Source organism: Ascaphus truei, chromosome 12 (genome assembly GCF_040206685.1).
Source record: "Ascaphus truei isolate aAscTru1 chromosome 12, aAscTru1.hap1, whole genome shotgun sequence".
Classification (NCBI taxonomy): domain Eukaryota; kingdom Metazoa; phylum Chordata; class Amphibia; order Anura; family Ascaphidae; genus Ascaphus; species Ascaphus truei.
Genome location: NC_134494.1, coordinates 39548288 through 39566340, shown reverse-complemented (window position 1 = coordinate 39566340; position 18053 = coordinate 39548288). Strand labels below are relative to the sequence as shown.

Sequence of the window (18053 nt, the reverse complement as noted above, 5' to 3'; positions counted from 1 at the left end):
GGAGGGTGGGTGAATGGGGTATTCGCCCCAACGATGGTTGGGGAGGGCTTGCGGGGGGGGGGGGGGGGGTTGGGGTAGCGGGAGGGCTTAACCCCTTCATGACCGTAGCGGTATTAACTGCTACGATCGTGAAGGGGTTAAGTGCACCCGCAACCCCCCCCCCCCTCCCGCAAGTCGTAAACTCACACCAAGGGCCAAATACCCCCCTCACCCATCCCCACTACACACAATAAAGCGGGCACGGTGGGTTAACCCCTTCATTGCCTTAGCGGCTATCCGCTATGGTAATGACGCAGAATTTTCCGTATTTTTAATAATATTGATCAGGAGCAGGGGGGGGGGGGTTCCCTGAGCATTAATCATTAATTTCTGGCTCAGGGAACCCCCTGCTCACTGTACAATATTATTAAATCTCTCTCTGCTGCAAACACATCTCGCCCCCAGTATGTGCAGTAATTTACTGAACATATACTGTAGAATAAATGCATAGTTTTATTTATTCGGGTTTATTACACAGTATACTGTATGGCCGGAAAACATCAGCATACAGTACAATATAATCCATCGAAATCCCCCCATTAGCCGTTTTCTTTTCTGAGGAAAAACAAAATGAAAAGTTTTAATGTACAGTAATGGTCAGCCCCCTAAAGAAGTTCCCAGCCAGCCCCACCAAAATAATACGGCAAAAATACAGTACTCACCATACTGTACAGTATTGTACTAAATTTCCCATTCAGCTTGCGCTGGCGCCGGCCCACTTCCAGTCCAGCTTTCATCATTTTGCAGAGGGACTAGCCCACCTGTAGTCAGCGGGAAATCGCTTAGGTACATGCAAGCTTCATCAAAACTGGCTGCGAAATCCATCTCAGAGTTGTCACCGACGGCGGGACCATGATGATAAGCTGGTGCTGCTGCTGGTTCTGGTTCTGGTTCTGGCGCATTGCTTGGCAGGGACTGTCGCTTCTTATTTCGTTTTAACACGACCCTTCGCCTTTTGCCGCCTCCATTATCATAGATACGGGAAAAACCCTGTGACACACACCAATACCCTCCAACAAATTGGGGCTCAATACGGTGAAAACAGGGGTCACTACATAACCTTTTCCTTATTGCATGCTTCCACAAATGAGGAGTTGGCGAAAATCTGTAAAAGTCATAATTTTCGATAAAATACTGATAAATTTGAACAACTGTTGCCATCTTATCCTCTGTTGCATTTATAGCGGCCCATATCAAATAAGCATAACTTCTGTCAGGTTTTTGGAACACGGGCTCCACTTGAACACTCATGTCTCTGTAGAATAGTGTAAGTGAAAATGATCTTTGTCTTTATTTAATACATTACTGTATGTAAAGCCTAAATTGATACATTTTTTGCAACTATTCCTTCAGTCTCAAGGACAAGTTACACAATAGCATACTGTACTGGGATAAAGTAACTTTTTTTTGGAAACGAAACAACTTGCAAAGGCCACACATTACTTAAGTCATGAGTTTATGCCATCTGGTGGACAATCGAAACATCGCAGCCTAGTAAATCATTCTCATTATCATTTAACAGATCAGGCCCCCGTCAGCCAGGCATGAACCGTGGCTGGGAAGGCAAACGCAACGAAGCATGCAAGAGGTGAGCAGCGGCGGATTCCAGGTTTCTGCCAGGTACAAACCAGGCATTTGCTCGAATAAAGTGTGTCGGTGCAGTAAACCCTTCGTAAAAGCAAGATGAGATACAGATGATGCTTTCCTTTTAAATGACTCATCTTCCATAGTGGCTCGCAGGTTGTGATCAGGGATCCAGCAGAGGGGGAGCACTTACTGGAAATTGGGGCCTCAGGCCGGTGGAACCACGCAAAGAGGTGGTGGCAGAAGCGTTGCCTAATCAGCAGCACGCAATTTGGAGCAAGGTGGTCTCCAAATCTCTTCAATCAACTTGGCACCCCGCCTAAATATTGGGCCTGTCCTTCAACATGGAGAGGTGATGAGGGGCGACCGGCCCCAGGACTTGTTGTTCTGCCTTTATGTGCCCGGTCGGTACTATCATTGTCATGTTTGGTTTTAGTTGTTAAGTTAACTTTTAACCTTTCAGGAACTAGTAAGCAGGGCTTTTTGGGGGACCTCTGACCCTATCCCACCACAGCCTTAGCTTCCTCTCTTCCTTTCCCATGCTCATTTTAGCTTTTCTCTTGCACTCATCTTAATTCTCTCTCCCCCCATTACTAATATACCTACAGTAACTATAACACATATAAGGTATCTATATGGTACAGTATAATTGAACCTGTGAGTGCATATTCATTGGGAAGTTCCTCCTAGATCCCCTTCTTACGCTTATCCAGGTTACATTTACCACAAGTTCGCAACCTTATGTGTCCCTGTGCTCGTTTCGAGCAAGCTGGTGATTTTAACCCCGTAACCTACCTCCTACGTTCTTTCCTTTATAGGCAAAGGAAATGAACACCTGGGGTATGGCAACCTCCCAGTCTCCCAAACACTTTCCCTGTTTCCGCTTTTCCCGACACTTCTACCCCTTTCGCTCATGACCCCATTCCTAGTGCCAATTAAAGAACTCCCTCATATAGTTGAGGAAGTTTTCTCTATGGTTGCTGACGAAATGAAAATGTACTTCCAGACGAACAGTAGCCCTGAGATCTCGCCCGCATTCATATGCACCACATAAGGCTGTAATAACAGGTACTCTAATGAAAACAGTGGCCTAGATGAAGAGGCTGAGAAATGAGAAAATTGTTACACCCTAGAAAACTTTCTTAGAAGCCGCACATAAACAAAATCTCTCCGGCCAAACATTAAAAGAAATTATATTTAGGGGAAGAAGCTGATTGGTTATTCAGCGAAACCTGTATTGGGTCATAGGTCATAGCGTGACGTCACACGCCAAGGAAGTCTGTTGCGAGGCAGCAAGATAAAGGCAGGGGGAAACACTGCTCAGATCTGCGCTCGGGGACTTACGGGGTGTCGAGATATGAGGTATATAGTTTAAATTATTACCTATCCCAACTACAAGAGTCCTCACATATCACAGGCTATGTGTAGCCATCCTGGCTCGATTTCAAATAGCAGCAGCCAGATCTCCCCTTCACCTCATACCCCAGCATTCTGAGTGAACTCCTGTCTACTCTAAACTACACAGATGCCTTATTACTAAGGAAATATAGGATTTGGGACATCGGGAGAAATAAAGAAGATATTAACTACAGATACACCTCTCTCCTCCACCCCCCTTCCAACACCCTCTCTGTATTTACCCATACGGCACTCTAAATCAACCCCTGGGGGATTCTCTACTGCCCATAGACCCTGTAAGGGGCCATTCATCAGACAGAAGTGGGAAATATATACAGTTGTGTGAAAAAGAAAGTACGCCCTCTTTGAATTCTATGGTTTTACATATCAGGACATAATAACAATCATCTTTTCCTTAGCAGGTCTTAAAATTAGGTAAATACAACCTCAGATGAACAACAACACATGACATATTACACCGTGATTTATTTAACAAAAATAAAGCCAAAATGAAGAAGCTATGTGTGAAAAACTAAGTACATCCTTACTGCTTCCACGGGAATTAAGATGCTAAGTAGCAGAGAGGTGCTGCTAATCAAATGCCCTTGATTAATTGATCATCAGCAAGTGTGACCAGCTCTATAAAAGCCGAAGTTTTAGCAGTTTGCTGCTCTGGAGCATTCAGGTGTGTATTAACTCAATGCCAAGGAGGAAAGACATCATCAATGATCTTAGATAAGCAATTGTTGCTGCCCATCAATCTGGGAAGGGTTATAAGGCCATTTCTAAACAAGTTAAAGTCCATCATTCTACAGTGAGAAAGATTATTCAAAAGTGGAAAACGTTCAAGACAATTGCCAATCTTCCCACATTTTTATAGCCCTAAACAGGGTTCGGAAAAAACCTTCACTTAATACAATCAAATACTGTATATTATACTTTAATTATCCACTTCTCTAACAGCAGCAAAATACTGGAATTGCTTTTTATATCCTTTCAGCACCGGGGGAAAAACAAACTTCACTACTGTAAAATATACCTTAGTCTCGGAGTAGCATTTCCCCTGGGAGACCCTATGTGAGACCGGGTGGGGTAAACAGGGTTACATATACATTGAGGGTGAGCTATTGCCATTGCCCTTGTGTGGAAGCGACCGGCTACCCGGGACTAAACGGAGGCGAGTCCGACGATCAGCTGTTGAGCACCTTGTGATGACATCAGCATACTGGCTTCTGGGAGCGAGCTGGACGCTGAGACCACTATGCAAGATCGGAGGGACTAGTAACCTAGGACACTGCGGGATTACCAGTCGCACACTTATACAAAACGCAAAAGACCAGGGAATCCGTGAGTGAGATTCTGAGTGTCTGTTTTTTATTAAAATGTCATACAGTATCACGCTATGTTAGATTTTCTCATCTTTTTCTCATCTTTTGTATTATGGTTGAACTTACCATATAATTCATTGGGTCGATACATCCTGAATTCTACTTATCCCAAGAATTGATACCATATGTTATAACATCCAAGCATTAATGTGGGTGCTCGGGTGTCTCTCTTCTGTCACCTTCCCACTGCACCATTTACCACTGTGGTGGTTAAGCACTGGGGCTGTGTATTATTCTGATACATTGTCACATGCCTTACATATTAAAATAATAAGAAAAAAATAATAAAGTAATATTGCTGCTGCAAGAAACAAGGGAATATGCCGTCTGCATTCACACACCCTACAAATACGCATGGGATTGAATCTCTGACCACCAATAAAAGCTGGGTACCAACATTCATACACTCACACTAATTACAAGTCATAGCACTTGTATAATGATCAAAATTGTGGCATTTTTAATAGCAATGCAGATATGATTTTTGGACCTTCACTTTATCACTCTCGCAATCCATCTCTCTACCTCTCTCTCTTCTATTTAGCGTTTATGGTGTTTGTTTTGTTAAGAAACAGCTTTTGTTTCCCTATTCTATATAAGGATAAATAAAAATATTAGGTAAATGTGTATTATCTGTAATATAAATGTGTTTTGTTTTCTTTTGTTTTTAATGGTGATGTGTTGCATGCTTTCTCTGCCTTTTCATCTATTGTGGTCAGATTTTTAGTTTGCTCTCAATGATTTTCAAATTTTGCTCTTGTGTCAAATTTATACAGAATTTGGTATCCTTCATCCCAAGCATACAGGTTTTGGTCTACTGGGTTATAATGTAGAGAGGAATGACTGCTGTACCGCTTTGGGAAATATAATGTAGGAGCCGCATGAGCAGTAATAATTTGTGAGGTGTCATATATGCATTCAATATGAGATCTGCCACCACTCGGGCTGTTGTAAACAACATATAATGTTCCACACATTACAAAGGCTGCTTCAGCATTTTTGCTATCACAAGATGTATCCCATACATGTTCAGCAACCATATTGCCATGGTCGATCTTAGTAAGGACAATATTTCCACCAATGCTTGCATCCGCGTGAATTGCCCACAGTCCTTGCTCATCCACTGCAAGGTCAATTTTTGTGAAAGGGGAAAGTTGGTAGGCAGGTATGTGACCAGCACCGTGTAAACCCATCCAGTGTGTAACATTACTTTTCTGGAGATTGTATTTAATAATTTCATTTAATGTTCCGTTTCTGTGGAAAAAAAGGAAATCGTTGTAGACGATATGACCAGTGCCCTGCCAGAAATACGGCAGGGTGTCATTTTCAGCTTTTTGCATATAATCGCTGTCGGTGAAATCCTCGATATTTGCAAATTTTAAAAGAACATTATTTTTGGCGCCACTGAAGAAATATATCTCCTGTGAGCCGTTACCTGCAGTTTGAATCCAAGAGCCAAGGGCATCTCCAGCTTTTTTAACAGTTTTGTGAGATTTGAAGTTTGCAAGCATATTGTTACAACCTGAATGAAATAAAAACAAAAAAAACACATTATTAATTATATTTTACATTTGCAGGAAAGTCTTTTAAATTATTTGTCAGGTGGTATCCTATCAGATGTTTTATTATTCCTAATATTTTTATTATTATTATTTTTTCTCATAACTAGAAGACTTGGATAATAAAAGCTCTCGTTCAGTTTTCTTAATGACATTTCACCTTTCAATTATAATGTATACAGTGTAGACACAGAGAGTGCGGTACTACAAATGATAGGTGCAGTGAGCAATGTCCCTAAGGCACAAACTGATAAAAGTGAGTTTTAACCAATACGCTATCCCTTCTCACCATTGCTATGAATAGTGAGAGAGGTGCAAGATGTGCTGGTGATAAACCATTTCAAATAAATAAACCTTGTTATTTTGAAGAAACTGCCAATGTTTGATGACCCTCTTTTTCTTTTTTTCTCCTAACTTAACTCTACTGATAGCAAGCAGAGATTGCGCCATGCAAATGTGTTTTTATTAGTATTATTAGTAAGGCACAGACGGAAACAGAGGTTTTTGAATCTGAATTACAATTTTGAATGTAAGGTACACTTGAATAACCTTTTTCGGGGTTATTCAACTCTTATCTACCTGTACAGTACATGTACAGGACTGCTGTGTATACACATTTATACATGAACCATAGTGTTATTACATTACTAAAAGTGTACCCGTCTCTAGTTACTTACTTGTGTTAAGTTTAAGCTGCGTTTTTCTTTTCTCTTCTGCATGTTCCTTTAGCTGTTTTTCAACTAACTGTTCATCAACTTCAAGGCATGTATTAGACGAGGTCGTAGATTCCAAATAGTCAATGTCCCATTCAGCTCTTTCAACTCTTGCCAACAAATTCTCTATCTCATTCCTCAGTTCAGTTTTATAATTGTTGAGACCATCCAGACGTGACACAATCTTATGTGACAGTTCCTTAAATTCCTGCACATATTGATGTATATCTTGTTCACATTTGTTTAACCTATCCTGAAATACATGATAGATTTTCAATATATTGAATACAACTCTGTTTAAAATGCGCACTAAGCGTTTACTACTGCCACACGTGGCACACCTGTGAGACCTGTGAGACCTGTGAGCACGTGACCTACATACGGGACAAGGGTTACTATACAGCGCTTTAGCTGGCCCACTTTTGACCTTCACAAAGGTCCCTCAATTGAAGAATATCTCCCCTCAATCCGTCCCCATATACCACCTGTCACGAGCAGCACACTTGTGAGCATGTGAGTTAGATATGCAAACAGGGTTTATATACACGGCTACTCTAGCCAACTCACCTTTCTCCTGCGCAAGGTACTTTCAATGAGTTAATATTAACCCCTTACTCGATTGCAATCATATCTATACACTGCCACCACCTGAGAAATATGCAAAAATATGTAATTATATATATATCTGACAGGGTCTCAGGTCCCTGTTTAATCAAGAAAAACTATGCACTTAACACACAAAAAACTGTTGTAGCAAAATGTGTCCGAAAATGTACTTTACTCTCTGCAAAGCGTGCAACAGTTCAATCAGAGCCCAACGCATCACTTATTAAAGTTTGGCTTTAATATACAAAAAGACAGTGCTTAGATTACATAAAAATATTATTACAAGAACATATTAACAATAAATGCAGAACCGGTTCTTAAAATAAAAGGATAAAACAAACAGAAATCCCTAAAGAGTATGTTACCATACTGTATTTTATTTATAAAATGTTTTACCAGGAAGTAATACATTGAGAGTTACCGCTCGTTTTCACGTATGTCCTGGGCACCGAGTTATGATGACAGATACACGGTTACAAATACATAGTTACTTTACATTAACAGGGTTATACATTATATACAAGACATTACATGTATTAACGTAAGGTTGACAGTGGTATAATAGTAATTTACAGTAATATATTCCTTATTAGTTTATAGATCCGTATTCATGGCTGGAACTAGGTATCAACTAAAAGCTCTTAGTATTTGGATGTCAGGAAATGTAGCAAGGTAAAAAGGAAGGAATAAAATAGTAATATTGCTGGTATGGCAATCTGCAGGAGAGGAGAGGTCAGGGCTGGTAGTGCAGAGTTATGATGACAAATACATGGTTACAAATACATAGTTACATTAAGTGAGCAGGATAATACATTATATACAAGACATTGCATGCACAGGTAAAGATGATATATTATAGGCGTATATAACATTTACAGACCAGATTAAAACATGAGACAGCTTTAATTTTGAAAGAACTTAGACTGGTGGCGGCAGTGAGAGTCTCCGGCAGACTGTTCTAGTTGTGGGGTGCTTGGTAAGAGATGGAGGAGCGGCCAGATACTTTGTTGAACCGTGGAACCTCGAACAGTCTTTTGGAGTCAGATCTCAGATGATAAGTGCTGCATGTGGTAGGGGTGAGGAGCTTGTTCAGATAGGCGGGTAGCTTGCCCAGAAAGTATTTGAAGGCAAAACAGGAAAGATGAACTTTGCACCTAGACTCAAGTGATGACCAATCTAGTTATTTGAGCATTTCGCAGTGATGTGTGTTGTAATAGAATTGGAGGACAAAGCGGCATATTGAGTTGTAGAGGGTATCAAGTTTGCCAAGTTGAGTTTGGGGTGCCGAGCCGTATACTATGTCCCCATAGTCTATAATTGGTATTAGCATCTGCTGTACTATGCGCTTTCTGACCAGCAGACTTAAGGAGGATTTGTTCCTATATAGTTTGGCATAGGTTTTGGATATCAGGGTATCAAGGCTTCCTATCAAATCCCGCATCTCACACTCAATTCTCCTCCTCACTTTTAAAGCTTTTCACTCTTCTGCCCTCTCTCAGCCCTAATTTCTCGCTATGCACAATCCTGACTCTTGCGTTTCGATGAAGGATGTCTTCTCTCTAACCCCTTTGAATCTGAAGCCCTGTCCCACCTTAAACCTTTCTCACTGACTGCCCCACACTTCTGGAATGCCCTTCCCCTCAACACCTGACTAGCATCCTCTCTATCCACCTTTAAGATCCACCTTAAAACACACCTGCTTATGAGTAGCTCCGCGGCTAATACTATACACCTGATAAATAAAGCTTGGCCCCCTGCAGACGCACTTACCAGAATCCCCTCCTACTGTGTCTGTACGTCCTTCCTACCTACCAATTAGATTGTAAGCTCTTCTGAGCAGGGACTCCTCATCCTAAATGTACATTTTTAAGTCTGAAGCACTTATTCCCATGATCTGTTATTTTTATTATTTTTTATTTATATGATTGTCACGTATATTACTGCTGTGAAGCACTATGTACATTAATGGCGCTATATAAATATAGATATACATACATACATCCAACGTTAACCCCCGAAGCACCAGATTGATTAAACAACTTAATATTCCCCGTCATTTTTATTACAGCTACGTTGAAGCATTAACACAATGTAAGTTATAGTAGTACCCGTGTTTGAAATGCATGTTTAAATGTTCTATAATATTATGCATGTAACAAGTTATAAATGAGTAAATAAGTAGACAAATTATAGCAATGAGTTAAAAAAAAAACGATTAAATTATACTGTTACTGTAAGACAAAGACGAAAAGGAGATTTCTATAGCGTAGAAACCATGGCCATATACTCACTTTTTTAAAACTTTGTAAACTAGTAAGTCTAAAGAAACATTTCATTTAACATGTACACATGTACATGTTATCACAATTGATTGGCGGTGGGTAATTTATTTTGATTTGAATATATTATATATGTAGATTCTCAGTAGTCCGTTAAATACTTAACGATATGTTACGTTCAGTTAGCGTATCGTTAAGTGCTATCGGGGATCTTCAAAGCTCGGTAACGATGTGTTAAGTGCTGTTAGCGTATCATTAAGTGCTATCGGGGATCTTCAAAGCTCGGTAACGATGTGTTAAGTGCTGTTTTCAGCTGTTGCGAGCCCATGCGTTATTATAATGGGCGGTCATGCTAATGATACGGAAAAAAAACAACGCATATCCTCAGGGATTTAACGTAACCTATGCATTTAGATCTTTATTTATATAGCGCTATCAATGTGCATAGTGCTACATAGCAGTAGTACACGGGACATAATAATACAACACATAATGGGTTAAGACATAAAAATAACAGGAAAAAGGAGTCCCGAAGATCTTACAATCTAACGTTAGTTAGGTCATAGAAAAAGGTGGTGTTTCATCCAGACTCTGAAATAGATATTTTACAGGGTAAGTGTAAGGCCACAGTTAGGCATGATGTAACTATCATATTATTATTTACCGGGTTCTTTTCCTCTCTTATCTTCTCTTTTTTTTAATGTTAATTAAATAACTATTCAGGGACTTGATAGAAGTAACGCCATGTTTGGCTGAGGCAGGCTTGACGCCATGTTATTTGACGCTAATGCAAGGCAGCGCTAACTTGACACGGCGTTAAGTGTATGCTAATGAGCTTTGAGGGTACCCGTAAATCCAGAGAAGCTGACCTATGTCACGTTAGTGGCCCAGATTTAGCGGACTTCTAAGGATCTACCACTATGTGCTTAAAATAAGTACGACGTGCAGCATTTTTAAAATATGAAGTGGTAGTTACGCTGTTATACTGAGAAATGCACCGTTCAAACTTTCATCCCATGATCTTATTTATCTTGTCAACAAATACATTTAAAGACATTACTGATTTCAGCCTTCCAAAATAAATGAATAAATAATATTCACAGTGTAGACCGCTGTTAGTCAACTGTACTATGCTGAATCGCCTAGAGTAGACCTATGTAACACACACACACACACACACACACACACACACACACACACACACACACACACACACACACACACACACACACACACACACACACACACACACATTAGCCTATTTCTCACGCTTGTGCATTACAATTAACAGATTATGCAACTTTGTGTAATGTAATGTTATGATTCCGGTTTAAAGTCGGTCGGCATGTATTTAAAACAAAGTTTTAGAGCTTTAGTAACTGTATTGGTTTAGTGACATCTCCCTTACTCATAGGTTGTACAAGTTCACATACAAAAGCCATCATAATGATTTGTTCAAAGGTCTTAAACGTTACATAGTTACATAGTTACATAGTTACACAGTTACATAGTAGATGAGGTTGAAAAAAGACATACATCGATCAAGTCCTACCTATGCTACAACAGATACTTTATCCTATATCCGTACTTACACTATACAGTGCAATATAACTTTTGAAAACCACACACTTTATGCATTCCAATGTCTGCTATGTTTAAAGCAAAATGTCAAAAGCCAATTGAAACGCTTTGAGATATTAACCGCAATAAAACATACCTCTAAACTCAAAATACGTCTTTCAATGTAACGGGTCATTGTCGCATCTTGGGCTTTACACCGAGCAGCAATGTCAGCATTTAAAACAAAGAAAAGTAAAACGTGAATGTAAAACATTGTCAATATCTTCTGGGAATCCCTTTACAACCTGTGGTGATCTGTTAAAGCCCAAATGATCCTGTGTAACAAAAATGTGTCTTTCGATATGGAAGCTTTTATGTAAAAAAAAAACCAGTTGGTTAAGACCTGCTTCTTGTGTTTGAAAGGCTCTCCGCTAGCAGAAATCCGTGAGTTGGATAGATATTCTTTCTAGAGGCGTATTGCCAGCTTGTTAGTTGGTTGTGATCAGTTCCATATGTTCAGCACTGAGTCATAAATCATTCGAGACATCTGCAACTGTTATTTAACACAAAAAAAATATTCTCCCCTTACTGTATTTCATTTGAGGTGGAACAATAGTCTGTCTATAAACAGAGTTAGATGACAGAATTTCAAGTGAAAAGAGTACTGTTTCATAACTTGATAAAAAGAGAACGGAAAAGAAAATTGTAACATGGAAGCCAAGTCATGCAATGCTGATCACACACACGGAGTCCAAAATGATTTATTTATGGGTTTTTTTCACCCCCCATTTTTTGTACAGGATAGGAACCCACGCCACAGGTGCCAAACGCTGCTATTTTCAGCTCTCGGTTTCTGAGATACATACTGGTGAAATTATCGGGTTTAAATCTCCCTCCAGGGGTTACAAAATGGCTGCCAAATCTTGCACAAATAGAATCATGGTTGGTTGTGGCTTCCTATTGGACAACCATTTAAACCCCCTTTTTCAAAACGAGGAAGCAATACCGTTACCTTCATCAGCAAGTACAGCCGCGGCACCTTTTAACCTCCTACATCCCCGAAAAAATTCGGGGATGTTTTACGTTTCTCACAGACTTTGCCGCGCGTCCCGCATTCACCAGATAGCGCTAATAGCGCTAGACAATGAAAGCGCTTAGCGCTAGACAATGAAAGCGCCCGCGGCGCCCAAAACGGCCGAAAACATGCCGCATCTGCCCGCGATTTAAAAAATCGCGGGGAAACGGCCGCAGGAGGTTAAAGGCGGCCGCCACTGTATCTCAGAAACGGTGGGGTCCCTAGAGCTGAGAATAGCGTGGTGCATCTCTGGGGACACCACAGATACAATGGTGGATTGCTCCTTTAAACTATTTTTATCCACTAAATAAGTTAATTTATAATAGAACATGTATTTATATTATTTTTGTAACCAAAATGTTTGAGTAGTTTAAAATGACTTTGGGGACTTTCAGAAAGTGTTTTATTTGTGCTTTTCCAGGCCAAGAAAATCTTTGAGTTCATTATTCCATCTGGTTAACTTGTCAAGATGATAATAGACCTCAATGATAACATCTTCAATGAAACTGGATTCCTTTCTGCTCTATTTAAAATAACAGGCAAACAAGCTTTGTAAGCAAAGTGGAAGTGAAAGCGAAGAATGTACGTTTTGTTTTTTTGTAATTGATATTCAATGAAGTGAAATGTTGATGGCGAGTTCCCCCTTTACTTACAAAAACCTAGAACAAGTTACTGTGAGCTGACGAACAACGGTTTATGCGAGAGTGTTAGATTAGTTAAGATTGTGGCATATCATTTGTTTATTGCCTAAATTAAATTAGAAATAATTCTTGACAATCAATTTATCTTCAGGTCGGTAATTCACTAAAGACCAATATTTGCAAAAAATTTTTTTGCTGATATCAGGGAATATTGTCAATTTTAATATGAAATATTTATATTGCGGCGCAAGCAAATGAGTATGACTTATTCACTCATTAAAGTCTGATACATGGCTATTGCCTCCAATATTTGGGCTGCCTCCGAGAATGACAGATTTTTATCAGCTGCCCCAGGCAGGCGTTCTATCTGGACTATGTTTAGAATGGCCGCTGCAGCACTTCTTTGGAAAGCACTAGTAGACCCTCCGGCATCGAAGAAGTTAAATCACTTTGCAGCCAAACAGTACTGTAATGATCATTATGGTATTACCTTACGCTAGCAAAGTTTTCCATTTCCAATCCATCAGGTTTTTGTCAATGAATGGCGAAAATTGCGATAGTGACTCTCGCTGATTCCCTGCATTATGCGCAAACCACCGTATAGCGCATATTTCATGCGAAGTGAATGAGTATTTAATACGTCAAAAATATTGCACAGTGATATTTTTCCCTAGCACCAAATATTTAACGACCTTCAGTGAATCGAAGTTGTTTTTACTAAAGTCACTGATTTACAAAATGAGACCTGGAATATTTATTTTAGTCACAGGCAAATCTTTTTTTTTTTTTTTTATATATAATTTGGTGCTTTTAATTGAACACTGTGGCTGAATTCCCTCATGTAGAAGTGTTTGTAGTAAAGTACAGTATCCCCTACAGTATTGGTGGAATTCAATAGAACAAGCACTGTAGCCTTTATATGATACTGTACATTTCAAATATTGGAGTTTTTAGAGATGCTTAGTAGCAAAAAACACTATCTTTGCTGTTTCTAATGGAGTGCCACAGCATGTATGTATGTATGTATGTATTTATGTATATATATAGGGAAAGGCGGGGTTGCAGACCTGCCTAAGACATGCAGATGAGCATACAGCTATATTTGCATATATATATATATATATATATATATATATATACACACACATACAAAAAACCGAAGTGCATGCCCCATAGTGTATTACAGTTTAATACAATAATGGATTAGAGAGAATCCGTAAAAATGCGCACTCACAAACGTGTTTTCGTAAAATCGCAATAATGAAAACCTGCCAGCGGGTAGGGACTAGCTGCTGGGCTGTGAAGTAGGAGATTAGATGGAACACCTCACCACCACTAGCCCCAGACAAGGACGACCTCCGTCGAGTCCAATCCGGATGCATTTCAGATGTCCTGGGGCATAGAAATGGGGTGGGTAGGCTCCGGTGAAGCCGCAGGGAATCCTCACCGCAGTGCCAGATGTATAGACACAAGAGCCGGCAAAGCAGCTGATTTCAAAAGTCCCCAGTTGTGTCCATGATAGAGGGGCATGGCTCGGCACACAGCGTCAGATGACATGCCTGCCGGAGCACCAATGAAAATGGCCCTACGCGTTTCGTCGCATAGAAAGCCACTTCCTCAGGGGCATATGGGAGCAGTGTAACCAGAGTCCACATATATACACTTCAAGCACCTGTATTGCAATTCAATCAGAGGTGGAGGTTCCCAACCAATGAAAACATTTAAAGGTGCATGGATACATAAGAACAATGAACTCTTTTAATGAATTAATTCCATAACAGATTACCATAAAATAACATGATACATATTACAATGCACATTGTTGTAATTTTTTTAAAATATAAAATAAAATATGGTAAATAAATAAAGGGAGAGATGTCAATTGAATGTGCTGCTGTAAAACAACAACAGTATTGTATAATGCCCTTCCCCTCAGTACCCGACTAGCACCCTCTCTATCCAACTTTAAGACCACCTTAAGACACACTTGCTTCAAGAAGCATATGAATAGCACTGTGGCTAATACTATACACAGGATACATAAAGCTTGGCCCCCTGCAGATGCACTTACCAGAACTCCCTCCTACTGTCTCTGTACGTTCTCCCCACCAATTAGACTGTAAGCTCTTCGGAGCAGGGACTCCTCTTCCACGATGTTACTTTTATGTCTGATGCACTTATTCCCATGATGTGTTATTTATAGTTATTTGTTATTTATATGATTGTCACATTGTATTACTGCTGTGAAGTGCTGTGTACATTAATGGTGCTATATAAATAAAGATAAGCATACATGCATAATGGGGTCAATGAAATTAACCCTTCATACAGTGTAACTTGATATAATATAGAAAAAAAAAAAGCAAAAAACATCCAAATACATATTATACAAAGTTTTCTATCAATAAGTATGTCAATTGTATACACTATATTTTAATTGGGTGTACACCCAGACAAGTTGTACAGACTGAATGAGTGTTCATGAATGATATATTTTAAAGTGTGCAGTGAATTAGCATGTTTAAACATATCAACTAATCACACTTACTTTATTCACACGCATCATTACTTCATCATTACATGCTAATTCACTTACATTGGTTTGCCTGATGTATTAATAAATCTGTGATTTCTTCTATCATTTGGAGAGTGCTGTAGACTTCTTGCTGCTGTTTATCAATTGAAATTGTTGGCGTTCCCTGCACCTCATTCTCTGCTAAGTACCATTTTGTTCTTCATTGCACTTTAAGTGTGCACCCGGCATCTGTATATCTGTGTGTATATATATATATATAACGGAAATAGCCGTGTTAGTCCAGTTGCGATAGTGCAGAATAAATGAGTACTTCAGTATTAAGTGATACCTTTTTTATTTGGACTAACAATTGATATAGTAAGACAAACTCTTGAGAGGTTTCCTCTCTTCCTCGGGTCAGCGATACTGATTTACAAAGGATTCTGTGACTTAAACAGAGATTAGAAAAGAAAAAAAAGAACCAGAGTGATGCAGGTGAGGTGGGGTGAGAGAGGGATGTTTGAATACACTGGAAGGGTGATAAAACGGTGACAAGGAAAGTGACAATAAGGGATGGGGGGGAGGCTGTACATCGAACAGCAGCACGAAGAGGGAAGGGGATGCTGGGGGGGACACTGGGGGGGAAGCGGTTGGGACTAGGGTTATTAAAGCATAGGGGCCTAGTCACAAAGCAGTGATAAAATCAGTGCTTCTGCGTGCGACAATCCATTTTTTAATCATGCTATAAGACGTGAAGCCGAAAGCGGGATTCACCAAGAAGTGATGGCCATTTTTTTAAGTTCGATAAAAAAAATGCACTCTCGTCTGACCTGTTTTTTGTATCAGTGCTATCGCGCTATAAATTCTGTAGCACGATAGCTGATAGAAAAAAATGCAGCCTGTAAGATCTGTATGGAGACGCTGCGTCTCCATGCACGGCTCTTACAGGCGATCGTGCACTAAAAATATTGATTTTAATAATAGTGTACATGTGCAGGGGGTCTCCTGAGCTGAACCGCATGGGTTTCAGCCTCGGGAACCCACTACTTCATGAGATACAGGCCCCGTTATGGGGTGCTGGTATCTCCTATGCTTTTAAATCTCCCTCATCCCGTGACCGTGGGATTTAAATCCTGCAGTGGGATACCGACACACCATAACGGGGCCTGTATCTCATGAAGTAGGGGGCCCCCGAGGCTGAAACCAATGTGGTTCAGCTCAGGAGACCCCCTGCTCTAGCACACTATTAATAAAATTTACATTTAAGCAGCTTCATTACCTTAGCGGATAGCCGCTAAGGCAATGATGGGGTTAAGGCACAATAGCAGGTTTATTGGAGGCAATTGCCCCCAATAGACATTGCAATATGTACTACCTGCCAATACACAACCCACCCACCCCCTGAGCCCCCAACGACCCCTATACTCCCCTAACACACATAAAAACAATTTTTCGTTTTTATGCACAGGAATGATACCAGAGGCCGGCAGGGGCCCTTGGGTGGTCCCCACGGGTGTTTGGGGGCCCTTGAGTTGTCCCCGTGGGTGTCCGGGTTTCCTCAGGTGGTCGTCATCCAATAAAGTGATGTCACATCCTTTTGAACTAATGTAACCTATCACATGGTATAGCAACCAATGGGATTGTCTTCAATCCCATTGGCTGTAATACCATGTGATATAGCCATGTGGTTTTAAGGATGTGACGTACCTCCCTTGCAGATGACGTCACATCCTTAAAAAAAAAAAAAAAAAAAAGGTGGGCACATGATACAGCGTCCAATCAGATTGGAGCTGTACCATCTGACCTGAAAGTATGATGTCACAGGACCTATATAAGGCATGGACGCCTCATTTAACAGGAAGGAGACAACGAGAGAGAACATCTTGTCCTGGATTTACCATTGGGTTTTGGACTGACAGATGAAGATAGAAGATTAAAGAAAAGATAAAAATAATGACAGATGAGGAAAGAAGATAAAAGAAGAATTTTGTTACCTGTTACGGATCTTCAAGGTGGGTGGCGTTAGATTGATTTTGATGACGTCGCGGTACCAGAGCTTTCCATTTGCATTCCAGGGGGAGCATAAAGGGAAATAGAACAAAAAGACAAAACAATCTAAGTGCAGACAGTTTTATAACTAGTGTATGAAATCTATGTTAGATCTTGGCTCATAAGTGTTGCCTACTTACAAGATGTAAGTCAAAAACAGGCGGTTTTGACACAATGGTCTCTGCCAGGAGGATTTCTCAACCAGGGATGTGGAGACTCCAACTCTCAGCTCAGCAGCAATGTGTATGCAGAAGAAAAGATAACCATAGTGCAGACCAGTACTATAAAAAACTCGACTTTATGGGGTTAAAAATGAACACTTACAATAAAAACAAGTGATTTAATGCGTGTATCACATTCATTGTGATCAAGGAGAGAAAGCTGTTAGCTTCAGGCTCACCCGCCTCCTCCGGTGTGACTCTGCGTGGGACACCACTCTGGGACTCTCCACCTCCGGCGTTGAACACCATCTTCTAGGACTCTTCCCCTCGTGGGCTCCCGCTGGGGTATGTTGTACCAGTCCAAATCGTTGGTGATTTCGGACGCTGTAAGGGTCTTTGCATGGAGCTCCCTCTCGGGTGGATGGTCCCGCCTGGCTGGCCCCGATACGTCACTTCCGTTTAGTCCCGATACGTCACTTCCGTTTA

At 40.4% G+C, this 18053-nt stretch overlaps 1 protein-coding gene across 1 annotated transcript; it reads right to left on the bottom strand.

The window, feature by feature from the left end:
* Positions 1–3505: 3505 nt before the first annotated feature.
* OLFML1 (olfactomedin like 1) lies at positions 3506–11580 on the bottom strand. Its single transcript, XM_075566644.1, has 3 exons — positions 11284–11580; positions 6646–6934; positions 3506–5931 (listed from the first exon to the last, which is right to left on the bottom strand). The coding sequence occupies exons 1-3, from the start codon at positions 11398–11400 to the stop codon at positions 5144–5146; spliced, it is 1194 nt and encodes a 397-aa protein (XP_075422759.1). The 5' UTR covers positions 11401–11580; the 3' UTR covers positions 3506–5143.
* Positions 11581–18053: the final 6473 nt, after the last annotated feature.